Here is a 21,497-nt window from a genome sequence, read left to right as displayed (position 1 = left end):
GGCTGAAGTCGGACGCTTAACCGACTGCGCCACCCAGGCGCCCCCAGATTTAGTTTTTTGAGTTAGAGGACAAGAGCTTGATGGGTCCTCTGTATTCAGATTTTTTTTTTTTTTTTTTTTTTTTTTTGCTATCTCAGCCCATGCACCTTCTTCAACTACTGGCTTATAAATTAATTGACACAGTTCAAATATCCTGAGTATAAACATTTCTGGAGTACATTTTTCTCAACCTAAGGTCCTCTGTGGAAATCATAAAAATCTTAGTTTTTTGAAAATAGGTGGTTTTCCCTTTTTCCAAATATAAAAAAAAGAGTGCTGCATGTGCTCTTCTGAAGCCCTAAATGGCCACGTCCCCGGTTGCGACACCGTCCCCACCAGCCCCCGGGGTGAAGAGTAAGTGTGGCAGGTGAGGTGGCTGATGGCAAGGGCACACGCGGGGCACAGCTCCCTCCCTTCACCCTCCACCCTCCACCCTCCACCCAGGCTGCCGGGGAGCCTGCAGGGGGAAGGGGGGGCCTGGGGAGCCGCCTCCAACCATTCTTCCCGTCCTGGCGTCCACCTCTTGATGACCGAACAGGCACAGGAACAGCCTCTGCACAAAGACGAGTTGCTCCAGTGTTTTTTATTAAATGATACATCGAAAGTATAAAAGTGGCCTGGGTACAAACAAATGACAGGACAATGCATACAAAAGCACTATCGACTACACGCGACAATTCTGTTCAGCTTCTATTGTGATGAGTTTATATCAGTATCCAAAATGATAAAGTCCAGAATTTTTTCTTAATCTAGTCCTGCATGATTGTAATTCCTGAGGTAAACTTAGCGTCCATTGCCAACATCTTTGCATGTAAACCAAGTCTTCTGAGAAGAATTCAGATGTTCACATCCCCACACCCAATACAATGGAATTCGTGACTGTTACCATAGATTACAGATTTAATTTTAAAAATGGAAAGGAGCCCTGATGGCACTTCTCTATGTAAGTAATTCTAGCTCGTCAATAGGGCCTCGCAAAATCCTCTCACTTGTCAAGTATGTCTTGAGGGGACTTCTTTAAACTTTTGGCACTCAGATAAAAATTCTTGGTTAAGGTGTAAGGACTGAACGCTGACCACCGCACAGAAAGTCAATGATAAGTGTCGGTAATTTCCACAGGCAGCACAGAGTCCGCACCCTGAAGAGGACGCCATTTTTTCCAGCTCCAGCCGTGATCACTTTCCCTGTGGAAAATGTTCAAGCTAAACGCGGTCAGTAAACGGAGCCCGCGCAGTTCACGCCCAGGACACGCTTTGCGACTTCCGGCCAACCGGGCGCTATTGTAACAGGTGTTGTCAGGGATATCGGTCTGGAGACTCCACGTTATAAAAATGTCTGAATAAATATCAAAATAGCATTTTAGAGATCGCACACTAAGAGCTCTTACCGTTTTTTTGTTTTTTTTTTTATCCCAAGAACGAAAAACTGGCATTTAATGAGATTTCCGAAGCCCGAGTAGGTAGTGGCGGCCCCTGGTGTAGCTCGCCTTGTAAGTGCACAGCTGAAGGCCACACGGAGGTTACACAATGCCATCTTTTAAAAAGTGCCTTCTGGTATTTCTCCTAAAGCCTGTCTCTTCATGCTTACTCCACATTCTTTATATAATGAAATAAACTCTTTGTTTTACTTACAGCAAAATTAAAAGAATTATTTCCCCCTCTTCCTTTTAATTAAATCTTCCAATAGAAGCCAAAATGGTCCAAGGAAAGAAAAAGTACATTGTTACCTAGTTTAAAAGTTCAAATTTAGATAGTAATTCAGATATCTAAACCTAATTATAAATGGTTATCTGAAAAACCACTAATCATAAGGAAAAAAACAAAGTTTATAGAAAACAGTTTTTTCTGGCTCTAGTGTTCTTTTAAATGTTTTCTCAGAACATGAATGGATTTTTCTACAAATCCACCTAATTCCAGCCCGAAGGAAATTTAATTAATGTAACCTTGTTAAAGAGCAGAGCATATGGCTATAAAGGCCTGAACTTTTTTTTTTTTTAGAACATAGAGGTACTAATAAAATCCCTTTAGCTCTTACAAATTTAAAAAACTTTATCATACCTTCTGAAAACAGTATTTTTTTTCTCTTTCAAGTCAAATCCAAGAAGCTGGAAGCTACAAGTTAGTTTTTATTCACAAATGTAGTAAAACAGGAGGGGCTAAATGTTTTGCAGAAACTCGAATTTCTACAAAGTACAAACATTAGTGATGTATTTTGGTAATGTTGGCAGAATAAATAGGGTACTGAATACACACAATTTTAAGACAAAAGACGCCCCAGATGGAAATGTCATCTCTTTACTGCTTGAGAAACAAGAGGATCCTCAATATCATTAATACTCCACTTCTCCTTTCTTAGGTGGTCACATCTGAAATTGACAGAAACACATGTCAGTACTCATCCCAAGTCAAAATAAGCAGTGTGCAGACATATCTACGTGTATTTTTGAATGCTGTATCTTGAATACTGTAGGAGTTCTTTTTTTGAAAGAGATTTCAAATGTTTATTTTTGAGATACAAAGACAGAAAGAAGGAGGCGGGGGGGGGGGGAGAGGGAGAGAGGGAGAGAGGGAGAGAGGGAGAGAGGGAGAGAGAGAGATACAGAATCCGAAAGAGGCTCCAGGCTCCGAGCCGTCAGCATGGAGCCCGACAGTGGGCTTGAACTCGTGAACCACGAGATCATGACCTGACCTTAAGTCGGACGCTTAACTGACTGAGCCGCCCAGGCGCCCCTGATATTGTAGGAGTTCTTCAGGTGACTTGGGACAAAGAAAGGAACTCACCATTTTTAAACCATTATTGAGGAAATCGGAAATGTTTAGTACTAAAGACTCACTCTCAAGGGTGGAACAGAGAGCATCCTGGAGTAAACCCATGGGTAAGTAGTAGTTATAAACTTCTCTTACACGATACGTAAGGAATGGAATTTGCAAGGACAGTGTGCAATGAGCATTTTGAAGGATGACTAAGTTCTTCAACTAAGAAGAACTTTGAAACTAAGTTCTACCTTTGAAACTAAGAACTAAGAAACTTTTCTTCAAACAGAAATGCCTCTCGGCAGCACCCTCTTGTGGCCAGAAAAAAAAACTAGCAGTTTACATCTTCCTACCCAAATCAGAAAAGTATCGCAGAAATTGTAGAAAATCTTCAGTCAAAAACACAACAATAAAGCTCCAGGAAGAGTTCAGAAACGCCCAGGGCCCCAGTGACCACCCCCTGTGCTCTGGCAATAGAAGGGGCCCTAGTCACTTCTGCTGAATTTCTTTTGTCATGGAGGCAAAGGCGTAGAGGGCAGAAGTGTTCTAGATTAAAAGAATCAAATGCAACAAAAATGCAATGCAAAGACTAAATTCTGAGAATTGTGAAGAACTGAAAATATTCCCCAGACACTTTTTACAATGGAAAAACCCATTTTTATGACAACTAGATGACAAGAGAAAAAGAATACAAATCTAGGCAGTTGTTAGAAATATGCAATTTTAGCACCGCAAGCACATACTGGATTTTCTTTTCTTGATGCTTCATTTTAATTTTTTTTTTAGTGTTTATTTATTTTTGTGTGAGAGAGCGAGACAGAGACAGAGCACGAGCAGGGAAGGGGCAGAGAGAGGGGGAGACAAAGAATCTGGAGCAGGCTCTGAAACAGGCTCCAGGCTCCGAGCTGTCAGCACAGAGCCCAATGTGGGGCTCGAACCCACAAACCAGGAGATCATGACCTGAGCCGAAATCAAGAGTCTGACACTTAACCGACTGAGCCACCCAGGTGCTCCTGGATTTTCTAATTCTAAAGACAATTTGCTTCTACACCCATTCCCACTAGTCCACCACAGCTGATCACCCTCATAAAAAATGGGAGACTACTGGTCTGGATCACAGACGACTACCTCCCTCATTTTTAGGCAGCTTTGCTGGACAGAACAAAATTGAGGCCACAACCATTTCAGGTTTTCTAGAAAAGCACTGTAAAGAAATGAAGTTGTTATGCATGTACCTTACAGATGGGCTATCAAGCTCCGTTAATGATTTTCTCTGCTATGAGATATCTGGTTTTTTATTTATACCCAAAACTACTTTGCCTCCATATTTCAAGCACTAATACCAGCACCACTAATGAACTGGTTACCATTCCAAAGGTGAGAGTGTCTACATAAACCCTCTTTTTTTCAGCACTCTGAAAGCTCTGATAAAGGAAGTGCCTTCATGCTGGAATGCTTTAGGCTTGTGTTCAAATAAAAGAGAATTTCATTTTAAGTGTTTTATGTTTCAGTCGGATGAGCTTCTGTAGAGATCAGGTATTGTAATCTGAAGAATAATTATTTTCATGTCTCCATAACCTTGTCAATGTTGTCAAATCAAACACATTTCCATCAAACAGTAAGCTAGAATCCAGAAAGTAAACAGAATACTCGAGTGTGCGACTGGGACACAATGCAATTTTGGGCTGATAATTCCTCACAAATCATTGCACAGGGGCGCCTGGGTGGCTCAGTCGGTTAAGCGTCCGACTTTGGCTCAGGTCATGATCTCGCAGTCTGTGAGTTCGAGCCCCGCGTAGGGTTCTGTGCTGACGGCTCAGAGCCTGGAGCCTGCTTCCGTTTCTGTGTCTCCCTCTCTCTCTGCCCCTCCCCCACTCACACTCTGCCTCTCTCTCTCTCTCTCTCTCTCTCTCAAAAATAAACATTAAAAAAAATTTGTTTTTAATCACTGCACAAAGAGTTCATTGTTATCAAGAAAATTTTTGACGGTCAAGAAAAATAACTTGCAAAATCACGTTCTTCTTTAGTTCAGCTGCCATCCTCATTTCTGAGCTTTCCACAGAGTAAACGCCCAAAGGTTTACTCTAAGCGGAGTCTCTGAAGGCCCCAAAGTAACTAATGCACTCTCCTCCCTCTCCCTCTTTGGCTCGCCCGGCTCGCCCGCTCTCTCCCTCCCTCTCCCTCCCTCTCTCTTCCACTCCCCAGCCCTCCCACCTCCCAGGTGTGAAGCCACAACTTGCTACTCTGTGACCCACATCTCAAAACAACAGAACTCAGTTAAGAAATACTCTGTTCCTTGTAACTTTGTTGTTAGCCATTAGCCATGAATGAGATCGATTAGAAAAAGCTTACAAGCGGGGCCACCACATGGATGGAGCTAGAAAGGATTATGCTAAGCAAAGTCAGTCAGAAGAGTAAATACTCTATGATTTCACTCCTACGTGGAATTTAAGAAACAAAACACACGAGCAGAGGGGGAAGAAAAGAGAGGCACCCCAAGAAAGAGACTCTTAACTGGAGAGAGCACACCGACGGAGGCGGCTGGGGGTGGGGGAAAGAGGTGATGGGGATGAAGGAGGGCACCTGCGATGAGCACCAGGTGTTGTAGGCAAGTGCTGAATTACCACGTCGTACAACGGAAGAAAATAAAAATGAAAAGCTTGCAAGCCAGAAACGTGCTTTCTCCAGAGATTATTTTCCCTTATGGGAATGAAAATACCCGTGTCGCGGGTCTGCCGCGTGAGCGAGTGTTCATGTGTATAACATCCCCTGGTGGCAATCACGCGGGGAAAGTGCGATTATCGTACGCTCTCGGTAGGCACGTCACCTGGTAAAGCCGCTCTGGAGGGGAATCAGACAGTATCTACTACATTTTTTAGTACGTACATGCTCTGAACCAGCAACTGGACTTCTGGGCATCCGCACAAGACAAACACTTGTGTGGGCAGGAAGTAATTCTATACCGCTACATGGTAGAAGCCAAAAATTAAAAACATAACAGCACATCGGTAAAGAACGATTAGCAAAGCCACGCGATACTACACGAAGTTAAGAACGAGGTAGAAGGGGATGTCCACGTGCTGACAGGACAAGTGAAGAAAAGCCAACTGCAGGAGGACACGCACAGGAGCAGAATACATAAATACACAGGAAACGGATCCCGAGGGAGACCTGCCGACCTCCTAACGGGGGCCTTCCCTCCGTGGAAGGGAGGGAAAGTGGGGAGTGGGGCCCAGACAAGACGGAAGAGATGAAAGGGAAGTTTACACTGTATTATCTGAACGTTTCGACATTTACTCACGTAATTGTTTTAAGTACTTGCCGGCCAGTAGGCACTCATGACAGTTCCTCACAAACCCCGAAAAGTGTACAAGAAGGGCACGGAGGGATGCCGACTCGGCTAAAAATGACCAGCTGCAGGCTTCAGAGGAGTCACCTAACTTCTCAGGGTCGGTTTGCTCAAGCGTAAAGTAAGGAAGGAGGTGGGATGATTTCTTTTTCAACGGTCTATCAGCTCAGCATTCTAAGAGAATGGATAACTCATGGTGAAATCAGAAATCACCTCCTCAAGAGGTTGCCTTGCCTCACAAATACTTCACTTTCAGATCCGAGGAGACACAGCAAGCATTTAGCATGATCAATACCGCTCACAGCAGTTTATGAAAACTACCAAGGGCGATCTGTATTTCAGAGGTTTCTACGAGTTTCTTTCCACATTCCAGGGCTATAGCTGTTCTGTTAATCTGCTGCCTGAGCCCCACCTATGACCGGCCTTAGAAAGAGGTCAACTCGACCGAAGCTGGAAAGGAGGAGCTAATAAACCACTCAGTTCAGATTAGCAAAATGACAGCCTATTGCTGATGTGAACAAAACAACAGAAAGCTCATTTGAAAAGGGAGCATTCTGAAAGAAACCGAGGCTGTCCTCCTAAGAATTCGTTATTTATAGGTAGCTGCCAGTCTTCCACAAACAGTATTCTAAAAATGCAAACTGGGGGAGGGGGCGCCTGGGTGGTTCAGTCAGTCTGACTTGGCTCAGGTCATGACCTCGCAGCTTGTAGGTTCGGGTCCCAAGTCGGGCTGTGTGCTGACAGCTCGGAGCCCGGAGCCTGTTTCGGATTCTGTGTCTCCCTCTCTCTCCGCCCCTCCCCCACTCATGCTGTCTGTCTGTCTCTCTCTCAAAAATAAATAAACATTAAAAAAAATTTTTTAAATAAAAATGCAAAGGGTACAGAAACATGTGGCTTCTCTATCTGTAAGCAGAGATCTTTCCTCACTTTTCGGGGGGGGAAGTGATGATTTGATAAAATGCTATTTGTTCAGTATACCAATAATCTAACCTGCTCCAAAGAGTACAAATCTATGTGAAAATCAGGTTTTTCCAAACTTCTGTATAGAAATAATATCTGAGAATTTTGTCCAGTCATTCCCCTCCAGATTCTCCTTCCAAAAAGCATTTTGTTTTTAGGATGGTAAGGAACACAGACCAAACCTGTATTAAGTGTAAGTAGAATTAAACTACGACTCAAAAGCTCAAGAAAAACTATTCCAGAGAGAAATATTTAAGAAAATACACGTGCTGACAGCAAAATGATGAAGTTCAGGAAATTCATACCCCTTTGCCTTCTTCCGCTAGGTTGTCTGCCAAGATCTGGGTTTGGAGGCTGAAGTGAAGACCCTCTCGAAAATGGATTTTGGAGGTCCTCCTTAGTTCCGTGCAAGAAATGAGCTAAAATTCCATATAAAAGAGGTCTATAGCAGGAAGAAAACCACAATCAGTTAAAATTATAGATACAGGAAAAGCTTAAAACAAACCTCTCTTTTATGTTTATGTTTATTTTGATAGAAAGCGAGCATGCACGCACAGAGGAGAGGGACAGAGGGAAAGAGAGAATCCCAAGCAGGCTCCACGCTCAGCACAGACCCCGACTCGGGGCTCATCTCATAACCATGAGATCACAACCTGAGCTGAACTCAAGGTTGGGCGCTCAACCGAGCCATCCAGGCGCCCCCAAAACTCTACTCTAAGGCAGCCTCTGCCACCTGTATGGCCACGTAATTCTCTATACGTAAAGAAGATGCAGGGTTACTATCCAAATCACAAACTATTCATGCTTTTTTAAATTTAAGAGTACCATTTGGGGTACCTGGGCGGCTCAGTCAGTTACGTGTCTGACTTCCGCTCAGGTCATGATCTCACGGTTTGTGAGTTCGAGCCCCACATCGGGCTCTGTGCTGACAGCTCAGAGCCTGGAGCCTGCTGCAGATTCTGTGTCCCCCCCCCTCCCCCTCCCATGCTCATACTCTGTCTCTCTCTGTGTCTTAATAATAAATATTAAAAAAAATATTTAAATTTAAGAGTACCATTTAACTCGAAAGACAATTTAAAAATCCAGAGAACCCATGTTACCAACTTAAACATCAACTAAACTGAAATACAAAGTCAAATAATACACAGGAATTCAGCTTTTCAACTTTAAAGTCCAGTGTAAGACTTCCCAGTACCTAGCACTGTCTGAATACAACAGGTATTCAGGAAACGCTGGATGAATAAATCCTTGTCAAATTAGGTCATATGTCTCAAGAGCCAGGCTGTCTGGGTTCAAATCCTGGATTTACCACTTGACCTCAACAAGATTCTTAATGTCCCCAGCCTCTTAAATGTTTTTTCCTCTATAAATGAGGATAAGTGTAGTCCTTACCTCCTAGGGTTATTGTGGACTAAATGAGTTCATAAATGTCAAGGGTTTAAAACCATACCTGGCACATATTAAATGGCATATAAATGTTAGCTGTTCAGGAGTCAGGTAAGAACTAATATTTAATAAGCTATTTTTAGGGCAGGCAGTTTAAAGAAAAAGTGATTTTTACAGTTTCCAAATCTCTCTCCATTCTATCTTCGCCCTGTAGATGTCATAATCATCATCCCCAATTTATACGTGAGAAAACCATGGCTCAGGGAAGATATGCTGGAGATTTCTTAAGTTTTTTGTAATGTTTTTATTTATTTTTGAGACAGAGAGAGACAGAGCACGAGCAGGGGATGGGCAGAGAGAGAGGGAGACACGGAATCCGATGCAGGCTCCAGGCTCTGAGCTGTCAGCACAGAGCCTGACACAGGGCTCGAACCCACAGACTGTGAGATCATGACCTGAGCCGAAATCGGACGCTTAATGGACTGAGCCACCCAGGCGCCCCTGGAGATTCCTTAGATAGTAAGTAAACAAACTTTCCAGTTGAATCCCAAGTCCCATACTCTTTGCATTACAATATACTGCTCAGAGATGTACACGAGCATCCCTGCACAAACGGAAGCTATGCGGCTGACGATGGGAGAGACAGAAGCACACCAGAAATGTTTCCAATCTCATCACTGAAAATACAACTTAACTGAGTTTTTGGGGACAACTATTTATTAGCTGGTGTGATAGCTTAAAGTATGACATTCCTTTCCCTCCAAAAGGTGGGGCCTAACTGCCTTCTCCTGGAGTGTGGGCTCAAGTCACTTCTTTGAACCAAAAAACATATTAAATGAGAGTGCTGTGCAACTTCCAAGACTGGGTCACAAACCACCGTGCCCCTCGGCTTCCTCCTTGCCTTCTCTGCTGGGTCACCATGTCATAAGGACATTCAAGCTATCCTAGGGAATGGTACACATGGAAGGAATGGAGTCTCGTGCAAGCAGCCATGTGAGTGAGCCACACAGAAGGGGATACTCCAGCCCCAGCCACGTCTTCAGATGACGACGTCCCTGGCTACCCTTTAAGCGGATCTCCTGAGAAATGCCCCACTAGCCCCACCCAGAGATTTCTGACCACAGATAATAAATGTTTGTTGTTACAAGCCACCAAATCCTGAGGCAGTGTGTTACGCAGCAATAAGTAACTCCTTGCATGCCAACTGTTTCATAACACAAGGAAAGGAGGAAAGTAAGTTTCTCTATTTAAGATGCCTCAACTCTTATGAAAGGAATATATCTCACAATCCAGGAACATAAAATAGGTCTTTTCGTTTATTTTAAACCAATGTGTCCCAAAGAGCTAATTGGTTCAAGAAGATTTTTAAATTTAAACAATCTTGTTCTTAACATCAATAAAGTTTTTAAGATTTAAAATTTTAAGATTCAGGTATTTTTAAATGTTATTAGAAAACAAAAAACTAGTATATTTAATCCACAAATTCATGGATACTAAGATTTTTTAAAAAATAAAAGTTAAGGGGCGCCTGGTGGCTCAGTCAGTTGAGCGACTGACTTCAGCTCAGGTCATGATCTCACGGCTCGTGAGTTAGAGCCCCGCTCTGTGCTGACAGCTCGGAGCCTGGAGCCTGCTTCGGATTCTGCACCTCCCTCTCTCTGCCCCAACCCACTCACGTTTTGTCTCTGTCTCTCTCAAAAATAAATAAACATTGAAAAAAAATTTATTAAAAAAATACAAGTTAAAAAAGGAGAATATTTTTTCAGGTTCGGCCTTACAATACTTTATTTGCAATGTTAAAACACAGAAACTCTGAAAACTAGTCTTCTTCATAAATTTGGCAAACTCATTTGGTGGCATGGCTTGACCTAACATAAGGCTATTTTAGACTTTATCCTACTTTGTGTGCAAATTCTTAAGTTTCTCTGAAAAATATGAATGTGTTTGTGGAAAACCACTTTACACTCACACTGGCACATGTATCTAGTATGTGGTATACTTACCATTTTACCCTTTTTCCCCCAGCTCTACTGACATATAACTGAGAAATAAAATTGTAAGGTATTTAAACTATATAAGGTGATAACTTGATATTTATGTGTATATATATATATACACATATATATGTGTATGTATGTATATATATATGTATGTATATATATACACATATATGTGTATGTATGTATATATATATATATATATATACACACACACACACACACACACACGGCAAAGGAATTCTCCTCAGCGAATTAAGTAACATATCCATCATCTCACACATTTACTTTTGTCAATGTGTGTGTTACTTTTGTGGGTGAGAAAATTTCTATCTTACAATCCATATTACTTTTTAAAATCTGAAAACTTCACAACAGAAGTGTTTTTAAACAAAGCAGTAACTGTCTTTCAGAAAGCAAACTGCTGGCAGTTTGAAGTGTAAGTTGGCAAAGAAAGTGACTAGAGACAGAGAAAGCAGACGGCTTCTCAACAACACAGCGTGGGGCAGCGGGAGTGGATGGGAGATACCGCAGAGGTAGAAGGAATGCGATGTGCAAAGTGACTGGTGGAGAAAGGAGCTGGAGCCACAAACATAAATGGACTCTGAGTTTAAGACCCAAATGGCTACATGAGGAACCTACGAGGGGGGTTTAAGGAGATGAAAACAGCAGATTCAATTTTTGGACACGGTGAGTTTAAGATGCCAGCAGAAACGTGGGCCCACAACTTAGGGCATGTGTTTGATTTAAAGTGGAGTCACAGCTCAGAGGCACCATTAAAGACTCAGGCATACTCAGAAAAGTGGGCGAGGGGACAAGATGAAAAGTTTTGTTAAGGACAAAACTTGAGTGGTCACAATTTAAAGGAAGCCTAAAAGAGCCAATGAAGAAATTGAGAACACTGTTAGGGAAAGAAAAACTTAGACAGTAAAGGTCATAAAAGACAAATGACAATAGGTGTTTTAAGGGAGAAGCGTCAGTATTACAAAATGCCACAGAAACTCCAGTGAAACTGAGCTTCTGAAATTGGAAATACACAATATACAGCCACTCTTGGGGCCGGGGCCTTGGGACAAAGTACAGGGTAAAGGTGGAGTATGATCCTAGAACATTCATTGTGCAAAGACTTGTGGGAAAGTTCAATTTAATTGGTTATGTCCTTTATAACATTTTTATGGTAGAACAATTATATCATGAAGTAGAAAGAGAAAAATTCAATAAAGTTTTCGAAAGAGAAAACATAAGATTTCAAAGAAATTTCTTGCTAATGGAAAGGCTGCTTTGAGCCATGTCCCCTGGCCTCCTATGTACATTCTATTTTTATTTTATTTTATATTTTATATTTTATTTTAATTTAATTTAATTTTATTTTATTTTTGCCATTCAGGGATTCTCTGGGAAAAGTTTAAGCAACTCTGAAGTAAGAAAAGAACCAAGAAACTACTCAAAAGTGGTCACCCTTCCTTTCAAGGGCAGAGTTTCAGTCTAAATGGTGATAGGAGAATTTAACATGCAGAGAGGGCAAAAGAGGGGACAGTAACAAAATGAAAACAGAGGGTTGGTTTTCACTAAGTTCAATGGTCAAAACAAGTTGATTGGGTTTTGGGGGGGATCCTAAGTTGAAGTGAAGGAAATAATTGGGAGGAAGAGTTCAGCGTGAGTAAGGAAACAAGTGATAAAAGATAGTCTCAGATGGGAAATAAAAGTGGGGGGTGGGGTATGGACCAAGAAACCAAGAAACGTGACCCTTAGCAGGACTGTTGCTCAGTCCTCTGAAACCACGGGAGTTTTAGCTCCAGGGAGCAGACGCCTTATCTTGTTTATTGCTACACACCTTGGATTTGGTGCAGTGTTAGACACACACTCGAACCAAATAAATACCTGCTGAGTTAAAACGAAATAAAACCACCACTATGTGATTATGACTCCAATACAACACTATCTAAAAATTTATTTTTAAGTTTTTATTTTAAAAAAAGTTATTAAAAAAAGTTCTTGGCACAAAAATAGACACTCAGATCAACGGAACAGAATAGAGAACCCAGAAATGGACCCACAAATGTATGGGCAACTAATCTTTGACAAAGCAGGAAAGAATATCCAGTGAAATAAAGACAGTCTCTTCAGCAAGTGGTGCTGGGAAAACTGGACAGCGACACGCAGAAGAATGAACCTGGACAACTTTCTTACACCAGACACAAAAATAAACTCAAAATGGATGGAAGACCTCAATGTAAGACAGGAAGCCATCAAAATCCTCGAGGAGAAAGCAGGAAAAAACTTCTCTGACCCTGGCCACAGCAACTTCTTACTCAACACGTCTCTGGGAGCAGGGAAACCACAGCAAAATGAACTATTGAGACCTCATCAAAATAAAAAGCTTCTGTACGGCGAAGCAAACAATCAGCAAAACTAAAAGGCAACTGATGGAATGGGAGAAGATATTTGCAAACGACATATCAGATAAAGGGTTAGTATCCAAAATCCATACAGAACTTATCAAACTCAATACCCAAAAAATAAATAATCCACTGAAGAAATTGGCACAATGAATAGACACTTCTCCAAAGAAGACACCCAGATGTCCAACCAACACAGGAAAAAATGCTCCACATCACTCATCATCAGGGAAATATAAATCAACACCACACTGAGATACCACCTTACACCTGTCAGTAAGGCTGACATCAACAACTCAGGCAACAACAGATGTTGATAAGGATGCAAAGAAAAGAGGATCTCTTTTGTATTGCTGGTGGGAATGCAAACTGGTGCAGCCACCCTGGAAAGCAGTGTGGAGGTTCTTTGAAAAATTAAAAAGAGAACTACCCTACGACCCAGCAATGGCACTACTAGGTATTTATCCAAGGGACACAGGTGTACTGTTTCAAAGGGACACATGCACCCCCATGTTTATAGCAGCACTATCAACAATAGCCAAAGTACGGAAAGAGCCCAAATGTCCACTGATGGATGAATGGATAAAGAAGATGTGGTATATATATATATATATATATAATATATATATATATTATACACACACACACACACACACACACACACACAATGGAGTATTACTCAGCGATCAAAAAGATGAAATCTTGCCATCTGCAACTACGTGGAAGGAATTGGAGGGTATTATGCCAAGCGAAATTAGTCACAGAAAGACAAATATCATATGACTTCACTCATACGAGGACTTTCAGATACAAAACAGATGAACATAAGGGAAGGGAAGCAAAAATAATATAAAAACAGGGAGGGGGACAAAACAGAAGAGACTCTGAAATATAGAGAACAAACTGAGGGTTGCTGGAGGGGCTGTGGGAGGCGGGATGGGCTCAGTGGGTAAGGGGCTTAAGGAATCTACTCCTGAAATCACTGTTGCTTCATGTGTTAACTAAGTTGAATGCAAATTATAAAAAAATAAATAAATTATAGAAAAAAAAAAGTTCTTACATTGTGTTATCCTTTGATTCTTCAAATGCATTTAGTTCCCGAATGAGAAACTGTCTGTCCAATGGTACTACCGGCTGACCAGATTCTGGAGGAAAAATCAGGTGTCTTTATTCATCTAAAAAGCACATATGATTTTGATAAGAACCACTCACCAGGTATACAGACTTTTCAGATTTTCAGTAGGCGAGGCAAAATGGCACAGCCACTTTGGAAATGGGTTGAGCCATTCCTTACAAAGCTGAGCATGTACTTACCACACACAACCTTGCAATCCCACTCTTAGCTCTTTACTCAAGAGAAACGAAAGCTTACTTTCACACAGAAACTTGTGTGTGAATGTTTATGGCAGCTTGATAATTGCCAAAAACTACAAACCACTAGCGATAATGGATAAAATCGGCACAGCCATACAAATGAGTGCTATTCAGGGGGAAAAAAACCCAACACAGCTGAATCTCAAATGCATTATGCTAAGTGAAAGGAAGCGGACTCAAAAGGCTACTTCCTGAATGGGTTCATTTCTATAACATTCTGGAAAAGGCAAATGACAGGTACAGAAAACAACAGATCAGTGGTTGCTAGGGGTGGGGGTAGACAAAGAAGTTGACCACAACAGGGCAGAGAATTTTTTGAGGTGATAAAAATACTCTACATTGAGACTGTAACTGAGGTGGTAGTTACAAAACTATGCATTTGGTAAAATTCATCAAAGTGTATACTAAAAAAGGTATATTGTACTGTTAACTATACCTCAGTTTTTGAACAAAGCCGAGACACTTAATATGAAACTTCAAATGATGGTTACCATATTTCATTTTAGGGAAGCCCAAGTCCAAGACCGCATTCATTCTATTTTCACAGTTTTCTTCTTTTCTGAGTACTAATAGTATTATGTAGCCTTCTGTAACAAACTGAGGAAAGTGGATACTGATACTGAAGATCCTTAGACCACGAAAAATCCTGGTCTTTATTCAGTTAAGGTATACGCTTAACATTAAATAAGACATCTAGAATATCAATAAAAGGGCTGTTAAATCAAAGTTCCAGCATCTTAAAGAACTCATTCTCTCTTCCAAAATCTACTTCATGGTTTCTTTTCTTTAAAGAGAGGTGAAACAATCTTAAAGCACAGAGCAAACCTTAAACAAGGCCATCAAATGATACAGGTACAATCCTTCCAATCCCATTTCTCCCTCAGCCCAGAGGAAAGTCTTGACTACCGCGCATTCCTTTCAGTTCTTTACTTTCTTCACAAATAAAATTTAACAGACAAATGTCTCTTCAACTGTCCATCTCCTCCCCCCCAAAACCAAGGTTAACCCCCAATAGGAAAGTAAACTCCTTCCTAATCCATTTTATTTTATTTTTTTATTTTTTTTTCAACGTTTATTTATTTTTGGGACAGAGAGAGACAGAGCATGAACGGGGGAGGGGCAGAGAGAGAGGGAGACACAGAATCGGAAACAGGCTCCAGGCTCTGAGCCATCAGCCCAGAGCCTGACGCGGGGCTCGAACTCACGGACCGCGAGATCGTGACCTGGCTGAAGTCGGATGCTTAACCGACTGCGCCACCCAGGCGCCCCCCTAATCCATTTTAAATATCATGCTTTTACACACATTTGCATATATCCCTCACCTATAATAGTAGCAGTATTTTAAAGTTTTATCTCTAGTGCTTCATATTTTTTAACAAAAACTATATACATCAAAACTGTATTTTTAAAGTATATCTATAGAAAAAAGCTAGCAGCAAACAAAATGTCAACAACTGCTTATTCTCAGTATCAGGCGATTTTTCAAAGGGTGCACCTAGTGTTTATTTATTTTCCCCTACAATACAGTAAGCCCCATGAGAACTTGTTCAAGCTATGGAAAGAACCCATGAGATGTTTATGTCCCTGTCACTCAGATGACACTGTGGTAATGGAATCGGATTTCCAGCGTAAACATTTTCTGAGAATTGAGGGCAGGGAAAAAGCAGATGTTGTTTCAGGTAAGTAACAATAACCTCTTACCTGATATGAGGACAGATGCTGTATACTTATATTTGTTGAATTCCAAATACTCCCGAATTAATTCATTAATTAGAAGGTTTTCATGAGACAACGGCGGTCGGGGTTCACTTTCATCATTCAGGGCATTGAAAACTTCAGCTCGGATCCTTGCTTTTAAATGCCCTAATACTCCTCTTTTCTCCAAGGTGTCCTTTAAAACTGTTAAATATAAAATATTATGTTTCAATTATAAAACAAATTTGGTCATTCTTTTTTTTTTTTTTTTTTTTTTAAGTAATCTCTACATCAACATGGAGCTTGAACTCATTCAAACTCTTGAGATCAAGAGTCGCACACTCCACCAACTGAGCCAGCCAGGCACCCCTCAATTCTTAGGCATACTTGGAAGAAAAATGTCTAACTAGTAAAGTGGCCTAATACCCACTGTTTTGATCTAAACAATGTGCTAAATGGAAGTTATCCAATTAGCTACCACAATTCATATTTGTAATAAAAATATAAAGTTCTCAAGTTGCCATGATTTGCTATTTTAATATATTTAAGCAAACTCAAGTTTATCTTTCTAACATCATCACTGTCAGTAGCTATAGTCTGGTATTGTTCAAGAGTGTTTAGCACTGCAGATAGGGTCTACATGTCACAAACATCTCTGGTGTAGAAAGATGATTAAAGACAATGAATACATTCCATAAAAGGAAGGAATATGTTGTCTTTTGATAAAAACCTATGCTATCCAGAACCCTTGGGGAATGGCCCATTCAGAGCAAAAAGGTATTCTGGGTTTGTTTTTTTTTAAGACACAAGTTAATTTCCTAAAAAACAACAGGATTCTGAAATTATAAGCCTAGTTAGAAATCTAACACGTAGATTAGCCTAGTTAGAAATCTATCACTGCCACCTTGAGACATCGGGGATATATATGTTGAGTGTAATCTAACTTCTTGAGGAGCAAGGGTCGGATTGCTGTATCAGTTATGATAATGAGATTTACCTATAAATGTTAGTATAGATACTGACGGGCACAGGGCTGAATTGGCATCATTCCTTGCAGTGATCTGGAACCTTCTTCGTTCACATTGTCCCTCAAGGCTAAGTAACAAACCCAGACAATCAACACCTCTCACCCACAGTGCCTAGAACACAGTAAGAGCTCAAAAACTCTACCTGGGAGCATTATAATACAGGGTGTAATAAACATAGTTTAATACATATTGTGCCCTACCCAAGGCACCAAATAAGTACATCAACATAAAGAAAAACTCATAAACAGAGCCCAAAGAACTTATCCATTTGTCATAAAATTCCTTTAAAGCTTTATTATACAACAACAAAAACCTGGGTCTTAGGATTCCATTACAGAGATACAATCTAGACTGAATTTTAACCTTTCTTGCTCCTTGTTTTTAAATCATCCCTTCAACCTATTTGGCAGGTATGCAAGTACAGTTATCACCCAATCAGACTTTGTAACAGGCCCATAAAAGGAAGGTCCAGCCTTATCACAGTCTAGGGATCATAACCGAACCCGTTCTTTAACTCCATCTTTGGAAGTAGATGGGAGAGTTTTCGCTGGCCAGGATCCTGTCCCAAAGGCTGTATGTGCACACAGCACAGCCTCAAATTCAGCAGAGAAATGGGAATTAATGAAGCTGCAGTTAGGAAATCTAGGCTGTCCGTCTCGTCGCCAGCTCACGCCTCAGTTGCCCTCTCCAACATGATGAGCTCCACCTCTCGGAGGCAGAACCAAGGGAGATGCAAAGATGTGCAAGCTTCAAAAAGGCACAAGTCCATACAAATGTACGATAACTGACTGGGAAACACATTGTCACTGAGATTCTCTTCAACACAGAGCATATTCAGAACCGGGCAACGCAGAAAAAACATAAAGGGCTCCCTAGATCTGTGAAGGACACTCACTCCTAAACCCCAAGGTTACATCTTCTTTTGGGGTTCTGTATTATTTTGCCCTTCCTGCTATTTATTATGTTTAAAACACGGTGCTATAACAACTTCAGAAAGAGGTTCTTAACTTGCCTTAATATCCCAAAATACCTTTATTTTTTTAAGTTTATTTATTTGGGGGGGGGGGGAGAGAGCGCATGAGCAGGAAGAGGGGCAGGGAGAGAGGATCCCAAGCAGGCTCCCCACGGTCAGCGCAGAGCCCCCAAGTGGGGCTCCAACTCGCAACCACAGGATCGTGACCTGAGCCTAAATCAAGAGTGGGTGGCTTAACCCACTGAGCCACCCAGGTGCCCCCCTTCCCAAAGTATCTTTAAATCCTCTGAAGAGGGGCGCCTGGGTGGCTCAGTGGGTTAAGCCTCTGACTCTTGATTTAGGCTCAGGTCACGATCTCGTGTGAGTTCGAGCCCTGGCATCGGGCTCCGTGGTGGCAGTGCAAAGCCTGCTTGGGATTCTGTCCCTCTCCCTCTCAAAATAAATAAATAAACTGAAAAAAATCTTAAAAAAAAAAAAAAGATAAATCCTCTGGAGCTGATGCAATATCACATGTGTTACGTATTCCCTGAGGGGAGTGAGATCGGATTCCCGTGAACTCTGTTCTTGTAGATTAAAGGCATGCCTTTTCCAGGACTGTTCACCAGCCCGGCGCCCAAACACACATTTACATCAATGCTTCCAGCATCCTCTTCTCAAAGGGATTCAACCCCTCCCTGCCAAATCTTTAAGAATTACTGATTTGGATCCCAAGTTCCCTGAAAACTCAACTGGTTTTATTAACTGGGTAGCAGTATCACCCAGGGATTAAGACCTGGACTTCAGGTGAGGCTGATCTAGGCTCTCGCACTGGGCCTCCTAGGGAAGGAGCTTTGCGCGAGCTATTTCACCTCTCGGCACCTCTATTTCCCAGTCTATAAAATGGGCATGAGATTGTGACACAGGATCTATTAGGCAATACTGGGATTGGGTAGTGCTTGACATTTAAGGCTCTGTCGCTTATAACTATAACTACTATTATTTGTCTGGACATCCGATCACACAAAATCAACGGTGAACAAACGTTTCCAGCTTAATCGACTCGCACCTTTGTGGAACTCTGTTGAAAACTCCAGGAGAATGGCCAGGCAGCTACCCACCGCCAGTTTTTCCCCATGGAGAGCGGGACGAACCTCACAGGTTGTTGCAAGGATTCAGTGACAACTAAGCTAACGGTTTGGGATTGTACCTAACCCCAATAATGGCTGTGGGTACTGTCATCACTCAGTCCCACATGAAGGAAGCGGCCCAAAGCTTCGGCCCGAGAGCGGTCTCACAAATGCGCCCAGAGGCCCAACGTGCAGGACTGCAGGCCCCTCGGGCACATGAGGGTCCCGCAGCTCCTGCTCCAGCTCAAAGCCGATTTCAAAACTGCCCCAGTGCGACCGCTTCCCTCACGCAGGGCCCGGGCGCAGCGGCCGCCACACCAGCCGGACGCCCTGCCGACCCTAACGCCGCAGAACGAGCCCCGCGCCCCCGGAAAGGCTGACTCTGTTTCGCGCGCTCTCCTTTCCCTCCATCCTTTTCACAAGAGGAAGGCCAGACGTCTTTCACCAGGCAAACGGCCCACGCGCACTCACCAGCCTTGAGCTCGGCGACAGTCGCCATCTTTCAACCGCCGTCAGGGGCGCGCCTCGGCTGTGCGCACGCGCAGCTCCGCCCCTCTCTGCGGCATGGTCTACAGCCAATAGGTGCGCCGCTCTATCTACACTCGGTCCCACCCCTTTCAGTTATCTCTCTCCGGGGTTGGTTAGGTGGTGACTCTCCGGAGGGAATTCACCAATCAGCGAGCTCTCTAGGTGCTGCGGGAGGAGGGAGGAGGAGTCAGGACTAAGATCCTTTACCTTTGCGTGCCACTGGCGCTTAAGTTGACTAATATTTCCGACGTGTCCCCACTGCTCGTCTCTGCAGCCTCAGGGACTAATTGTCAATGGTTACCATGTGTTGAGCCTGTGGTTCTCAAACTTGAGAGTGTCTTGAAGACTTGTTAAAGGGCCCCACTCCTGAGGTTGCTGATTTAGTCAATCTAGGATGAGATCCGAGAACTGCTTTTCTAACGAGTTCTCAGGTGACGGGGATGCTGCTGGCCTGGGGATCACACCTTGAGAACCCTGTATTAAGTACTTACTAGGAGCCTGACAGTGTGCTAAATCTTACACACTTTGGCTCATTGATTTCTCTACTATTACTCCCATTTTACAAAGGAGGCAACTGAGTCTTTGATAACTGATGAGGCCTAACCAAGATCACCAGCAAATGGAGGTGATTGGAATCCAGGCCTCTTACTTTTCTAGGCCTGTTCTCTTCCACTGACACTTAATACTGGGTAGTACACATGAGGAGTCCAAGAGCTATCTGTGAATAATTGATGAACGAATAAACTCAACCATCCCAGTTTTGTACCCAAAACAGTGGGAGGTTCTGTGATTCCAGTTAGGAGTCCAATTCTATGCTTCCTTCCATTGCCAGGAAGGCCAGCATCTGTGACTTAGATCATAGAACAGTGCTCTTTAAACTGCTAGTCTTTACCCATAGTAGGTTTTAAAATCTATTTATTAGTGGCCCCCGGTGAACATATTTTTAATGAAATGGAATGGAACAAACAGCAAACAAGGAAATACTGTTTTTTGAAACTTTTGTTTCAGTCATGATGTGTGTGTCCTCATTCCTGGAGTATTTTTTTTAATAACAAAAAATGTATAATGTTTATTTTTGAGAGAAACAGAATGTGAGCAGGGGAGGGGCAGAGAGAGAGGGAGACACAGAATCGGAAGCAGGCTCCAAGCTCTGAGCTGTCAGCACAGAGCCAGATGCAGGGCTTAAACTCACAAATTATGACATCATGACCTGAGTCCAAGTCGGTCGCTCAACTGACTGAGCTACCTGACTATGCCCCTTTAATTTTTTTCTTTCTAATGTTTATTTTTGAGAGACAGAGAGACAGAGCATGAGAGAGGGAGATGCAGAATTCAAAGCAGGCTCCAGGCTCCGAGCTGTCAGCATAGAGCCCAACCTGGGGCTCAAACTCATGAACAGTGAGATGATGACCTGAGCCAAAGTTGGACACTTAGCTGACTGAGCCTACCCAGGTGCCCCCCTCCTTTTTTAAAGTTTATTTATCTTGAGAGAGAGAGAGAGAACATGTGCACATGCAAGTGGGAGAGGGGCAGAGAAGGAGAGAGAAAGAGAGGGAGAGAGAGAGAATCCCAAGAAGGCTCTGCACTGTGAGCTCAGAGCCCAATGCAGGGCTTGAACTCAAAAACCACGAAATCACAATCTGAGCTGATTTGGGACGCTTAACCGACTGAGCCACCCAGGCATCCCCTAATTTTGACCTTGTAGAACTCAGATCTGTTCTGTAAATTTAGAAAGGCCCTATTCATCCCACTTCCCTATTCTGTAAAACCCACAGAGCCTGAATTCCTGGCCAACAACTCAAGAGATTTATAAGGATTAACTAAATTCCATAGGTAGGAAGTTTGAGCTCCTCAGAGAAAAGCATTGCTGGATATGTTGATGAGGAACTCAGAGAGAGAGACAAATAGTA

At 42.4% G+C, this 21,497-nt stretch overlaps 1 protein-coding gene across 2 annotated transcripts; it reads right to left on the bottom strand.

Moving 5' to 3' along the window:
• Positions 1-607: 607 nt before the first annotated feature.
• Positions 608-19,636, bottom strand: CEP20 (centrosomal protein 20). Of its 2 annotated transcripts, XM_025916771.2 has the most exons (6): positions 19,531-19,636; positions 15,959-16,156; positions 13,944-14,028; positions 7,407-7,543; positions 2,292-2,404; positions 608-1,374 (listed from the first exon to the last, which is right to left on the bottom strand). In XM_025916771.2, the coding sequence occupies exons 1-5, from the start codon at positions 19,556-19,558 to the stop codon at positions 2,391-2,393; spliced, it is 462 nt and encodes a 153-aa protein (XP_025772556.1). In that variant the 5' UTR covers positions 19,559-19,636; the 3' UTR covers positions 608-1,374; positions 2,292-2,390. The 2 variants fall into 2 exon arrangements, with proteins under 2 accessions (XP_025772556.1, XP_025772557.1); XM_025916772.2 differs by lacking the exons at positions 608-1,374; positions 2,292-2,404; positions 7,407-7,543 and having other exon boundaries at positions 13,940-14,028.
• Positions 19,637-21,497: the final 1,861 nt, after the last annotated feature.

This window comes from Puma concolor, chromosome E3 (genome assembly GCF_028749965.1).
Source record: "Puma concolor isolate L17-30 chromosome E3, mPumCon1.1.hap2, whole genome shotgun sequence".
NCBI lineage: Eukaryota > Metazoa > Chordata > Mammalia > Carnivora > Felidae > Puma > Puma concolor.
Note: the sequence above shows the minus strand (reverse complement) of the source record. Positions and strands in the feature narration are given on the sequence as shown.

Coding starts and splice junctions, on each gene's coding strand:
- CEP20 (XM_025916771.2), bottom strand. CDS start 19,558: ATGGCGACTGTCGCCGAGCTCAAGGCTG. Junction 16,157..19,530: donor TGTCGCCGAGCTCAAGGCTG/GTGAGTGCGCGT, acceptor TATATTTAACAG/TTTTAAAGGACACCTTGGAG. Junction 14,029..15,958: donor AGCATCTGTCCTCATATCAG/GTAAGAGGTTAT, acceptor TTTTTCCTCCAG/AATCTGGTCAGCCGGTAGTA.